Source organism: Sceloporus undulatus, chromosome 1, assembly GCF_019175285.1.
Source record: "Sceloporus undulatus isolate JIND9_A2432 ecotype Alabama chromosome 1, SceUnd_v1.1, whole genome shotgun sequence".
Taxonomy (NCBI): domain Eukaryota; kingdom Metazoa; phylum Chordata; class Lepidosauria; order Squamata; family Phrynosomatidae; genus Sceloporus; species Sceloporus undulatus.
Window position 1 is genome coordinate 83,147,155 of NC_056522.1, and position 5,396 is coordinate 83,152,550.

General features: G+C 38.2%; 1 protein-coding gene across 4 annotated transcripts in view; it reads left to right on the forward strand.

Annotated features, from left to right (window-relative positions):
* IPCEF1 (interaction protein for cytohesin exchange factors 1) overlaps nt 1-5,396 on the forward strand; it is a 47,578-nt gene that overhangs the window by 35,179 nt on the left and 7,003 nt on the right. For 3 of the 4 annotated variants that reach the window (XM_042456663.1, XM_042456690.1, XM_042456682.1), the window contains 2 exons: nt 896-898; nt 1,214-1,601. In XM_042456663.1, the coding sequence (XP_042312597.1) occupies nt 896-898; nt 1,214-1,601 (391 nt within the window). The remainder of the gene's footprint in view (nt 1-895; nt 899-1,213; nt 1,602-5,396) is intronic. The other variant, XM_042456672.1, reaches the window with a different exon arrangement.

Sequence of the window (5,396 nt, forward strand, 5' to 3'; positions counted from 1 at the left end):
ATTATTATTATTATTATTATTATTATTATTATTATTATTATTATTATTATTATCCTTTATTTATAAAGCGCTGTAAATTTACACCACCACTGTGTAAATTTCCCTCCTTGGAAGTCTTTAAGCAGAGGCTGGATGGCCATCTGTCGGGGATGCTTTGAGAGTTCCTGCATAACAGGGGGTTGGACTGGATGGCTCTTGTGGTCTCTTCCAACTCTACGATTATATGATTCTATGAGTCTATGAACACCCCCCCCCCCCAAATGTGCTTCTTCAGGGTCAGTTTGGTTCTTGGACTGGAAAAAAAATCCTGCCCCTTATCTAGATGGTTCAAATACTGCAACCATTTTACAGATCTCAGGATAGAGGGTAAGTAAGAGTAAGGCAGGGGTTGGGAACCTTTGGTATTTCAATATTTTGGACTACAAATCCCAGTAATCCCTTACTATTGGCCATATTGGGTGGGGCTGATAAGAGTTGTAGGCCCCCTTCCAAACATTGAGAGGGCTGAAGGTTGCTCAGCTCTGCTACAAGGTGATGTTAGATACCAAATACAAAAAGAGAAAAGGAGGCAGAATATTCATCAGAAGGGTGAGGAGCAGCCATTGGTTCATACAATCCATTATTATATTCTGTATTCAACCTTGCATAAGTACCTCTCATGATAGGAGTGAGGCACTGTGTTCTTACAATTCTTCTGTTACCAAATCTTTGGACACTCTAAATTGCACTAAGCAACTTCCATATCTAGAGGGTCAGAGGTGATAATCTGAAAAGACAGATAATTTCTGGAATTATTGCTTTGAATATCATATATTATCTTGGTAGCAACTGATACCTTTTTCTTTCTCTCTCTCTGCTGCAAAATACATCGCTCTTTCTCTTTGCCTCTTGGCAGAAGGTACCAAGAAATTTATCAGAAAGTAGTTCACTTCCATAATCTTCTGCTTTAAAACAGTGGTGCTTGGAGTAAGACATCTTTGGCTGGGTAAAATTTAAGCAAAATTAACTACAAAATTAATAATTTCACAGAGCTGGCAAATTGCCCATATAGTATATAAGTGCCCCTTGTTGTCAGTTACTATTTGGTTTATATGTGTGTGTTTGTGTGTGTGTGTTTGTGTATGTGTGTATGTGTGTAGTGTTCCTGATGCCATCCATCATTAGTTTATGACTTAATTCCCTTTCCTCTTGCTTTATTGATTCTGGAAAACAGGACCAGCGAGAGGCTTCCTTAACATCATGTGTATCAAGTGAAGCATCATGTTATTTGTCCTCGCCGGAAAGCACTGTGATGAAATCCCAAGGTTCCTCATCTTCTTCTTCGTTGTCCAAAGCATTACATTCAGAGAGACAATCATGGCTTGACTTTGTTAATAGTTCTTCCATTGGGGAAGAGGCAGGCAACCTATCTTCAGCTGCTTCTGGTGACTTTGACAGCACAGATCGCCTGGCAATAGACTGTCATGAGACAATGGGAAGTGGTACTGCTAAACCTGAGGGCAGCTTTCGGATTTCTTTAGCTGAAGGTACATCTTCATTAGATAGCACCAAAGACAACCTGTCTGTTCCTGGAGAAATTGCATCAAAAATTCTATCAAAAGGTAAGTTAAAAAAAAAAATTTGTTGTCCATATACTAATCCATCAGCCCATGCTGGCTGTTCTGCCATTTTTCCCTCTATCTTTTCATTTAAACATGACATTTGTTTGATCAGAGGAATTACCCAGCAACTTCTGTCTTACATGTTAAAGACAAGGAATCACAAGAAAACAATTTATCTTCACATAAAGATATGTACAAATACATAAAATTCAGATATTAACTTGAAAGATGGCAAATAACATTTGTTTATGGATTGTTTATGAATTGATCAGGGCCAATAGCTGGGTCAAACCACTCAACACAATATAGTCTGTCCAGTTGCTTCAGGAGTGTCTAAGCTTGTTTCTTGAACCCCCCTCCCTTAGCTCAGATATTGGAACATTTTAAAAAGAAGATGTTTTGAATGTACCCTTTCAAAGCCCAACAGACACAAAATTAAACAAAACCTATTGAAATATCTTACGAACACATGGAGTAGCTTAGCAACCATGCAGGCCTGCACATGGGAAAGGTTTAGTGAGAAATTCCTTTTTAAAACAATGCAGCCAAATGTCCAGATATAAATAGAAGTTTGTTTGGGTGGGAGGAAGGAAAGACAAGAGACTACCACAATTAAACATAGCAAAAAAATCAATGGAATCATCTAACTTCTAACCTGAATGATTAGAATTTTGGGTTTTAGAACATCTGCAGAAGTCCTTGCAGAAAAGAGGGTCTGAGAGAATGTAGTTTCCTAGGAAGCTAGAGACCACAAGTAAAATCACTTGTGTTTAAGGGAATCAGGGACCACCGAAAGCTGACCGCTTAGCAGAGATGGACTGTTTTGCCCAATAATATGAAAAGTTCATTTTCTGATGTTGGTGGACTAGCCAGCCAAAGAAAACATTTTAAAAATTTAGATTCACCTCTCAAATCCAGAGCTTAGCTTACATGTCCAAAAAGTTTTCTATTTCCAACTAGCTTCAGCATTGTGAAGAAGGGCTTATCTTCTGGATGCTTATGTGGACAACAGCAAGATTTTGCTTTCTGATGAAATCACTTAAGTCATGATTAAGAATGTAACCATAGTACAAGTATGCATTTTATAACAGTGGGATTCAATTTTTTCTGCTTCCATCCCATAGAATCCTAGAATTCATAGGTAAAGCACTTGGAATCTTGTTCCGCACAGTTCTGCTTCTGTAGTTCAAGGGAGTGGACTCAGAAATTCAAGGTACCCCACCAAACTGTCAATCCCAGGATTCCACAGCATGGAACCATGGCAATCAGAATGGAATCAGACTGCCATAATTTTGCAAGAACAGAGTTGAGGAATGGAAAATTATTTGCTAGAAACCCTTTGGGAAGCAGGGAAGGAAGTGATTGTGTCAAAGGAATTTTATATTCATTGTGTAACTGACACAATGTGTAGTCCGTATTTCACCTCCCCATTTTTCCTCTTCTGAGGACAAATAAGCACTCTAGCAAGGGTGATCTCTTGTGGGAAAAGGACGAGAAAGGAAAGGGTTGGGCTAACCTGTCTTTCTTGATTTGCTATCTACCAAGATTAATATTTGCCTTACATTTTATTTTTTTGAAAGTGGAGCGGGGGGGATGACCGGAACTTCACGTAGTGAATTGTTTGAGAGTGAAGTGATAAACAAAGGCTTGAGTACGTGCTTACAGCCCCAGAGGTTTCTTTTTGACTAAATTGAGACTTTTGTACTTTGGCCATATTATGAAAAAACCTGTCTCCCTAGAGAAGACAATGATGTTTGGTAAGGTAGAAAGAAGTAGGAAAAGAGGAGAAGACTGCAGTACAGATGGATGGGCTCAATCAAGGAAAACATAGCCCCAAGTTTGCAAGCCTTGGAGGTCTCTTATTCATAGGATCACCATAAGCTGAAATTGACGTGACAGCAGTTAACAACAACAAACTGCCATAATAAGGAGCAAGCAACCACTTTTCTTTTTTACTTCCTTTGGCAGTTGTTGAGGTAATGTGCTTGATTACAGCAGATGGCAAATAAAAGGGAAGTGTGTGTAGCTGGAGAAAGCCAAACACTGCTACAACAGAATGGAGACCTCTTTATATTATTATAGTTTGTCTCTTCTGGAGCAGCAATAACATCCTCCTTCCTGAAGTATTTATGGATCTCCTGGAGTCAGTGATCACAGGCAAGGCAATTTCTCTGATCCTGTCATGAATCTGATTCTTCAGTGCTTTCTCTTAACTCTCTAAGGGAGATCTCTGGTGTGCAGGGGAAACAACAATAGCAGTTCTCATGCCTAGTTCTGCTGATATTGCTGGACCCATAACAGGACAGCAGCTTCCATAGTCAGTATATTTTCACAATGTGAAATATGATCCTAGCCTGGACTGCCCTTGGGAAACTCTCACATTTTGTAGTGTTACCCAGAATCTGTAATTGGAGGAAGGGTCAGGGCACTGAATGAAGGACTTGAGGAGGAGGAAAGCATTGATAAAAATGATACATGTTGCAACTTGCAAGGAGCCTCAAAGCTGTCATTCTCTTCCTCTATTTTAAGATGGAACCGACAGTCTAAAGAAAAGAAACAATGGCTTCCGTACCTTTCACAGTGGTGCAAAACAGGAGAATATGTCCATTTTCTTCTCTCTCTCTCTCTCTCTCTCTCTCTCTCTCTCTATATATATATATATATATATATATGACATTAAGAGGCTTCTTCTCTTGTATTCAGTCCCTTTTAAATATGCTACTCTGGTTAGTCTTTCTGGTGCCCTCAGGATCTGGAAATGTTAGTATTAGAATTGATATAAAACAATTCAAGAAAATTAATTCATTAAGTTAAAGTAACTAATTTATTAAACCATAAAAACAGATTTACTAAAACTGATCGCTAATAAATTAAAGTTAAATATTTCTCAGAAATTATGCTGCTGCATTACAATATCAAAGTTAAAAGTTGTTGCTGAAAATGTTAAAAAATAAGAGTAATAGATCTATTTTTTAAAAAATGAACTGTTCTCAAGCTCTGGTTGCTACAGGATAGAGTTCATGTGTTTCAGTTCATTGTTGGGTCTCCTTATTTAGTGAACAACAACATCTTTTGTTACCTTATTTTTGTAACTTGTAGATATTGAATCACAGAATCATAGATGGGGGGGGGACTGCAAGAGCCATCTAGAGCAGGATATAAATAAGTGTGTATGTAGTTTCCTTAGTACTTTATCATAATCATTCTAACAATAGGATTCAGGCCAATGTTTCATGCTTTACTGGCAAGATGAATCATTTTTTCTTCTCCTTGCTGCAAGAAAAGCATTAAAAAGTCTTCCCTTAAAAAAATACTCACCATTTGAGGCTCATTCTGTGCAAAATGTACACTTTTTCACAGAGAAAATGCTGTTTTGTTTAAGACCTGGATTGAGAGGAATGAAAGCCTTTTGGTTGTCCTTGGGATGGTCTCCCTCTCTCCTGCCTTCTCAGTCATAGAAAATATAAATGGAGTAACTCTCTGTGTACTGCCTGAAAGGCTTAGTGGGATGAAAACAGATTGAATGGGTAGATGAATGAATGAAGAAGTGTAATCTGTCTATAGGAACCTTGAGGTGATGTTTAGGGAAGGGACTAAGGAGGCAACTTACACATCACCGCAAAAGAGGAAACATGCCACAAAAAAAGTGGGGGAGGGGGAAACATTTGCTTAAATTGCTGTAGACAGTGTAAGAAATCAATTAGCATGACAACAGACTGAAGATTCTGGGAGCTTTAGTATTTATTTATTTATTTTTTAAAAAACCCTTTCTTGTCAGAAATGTAATTCCCATGA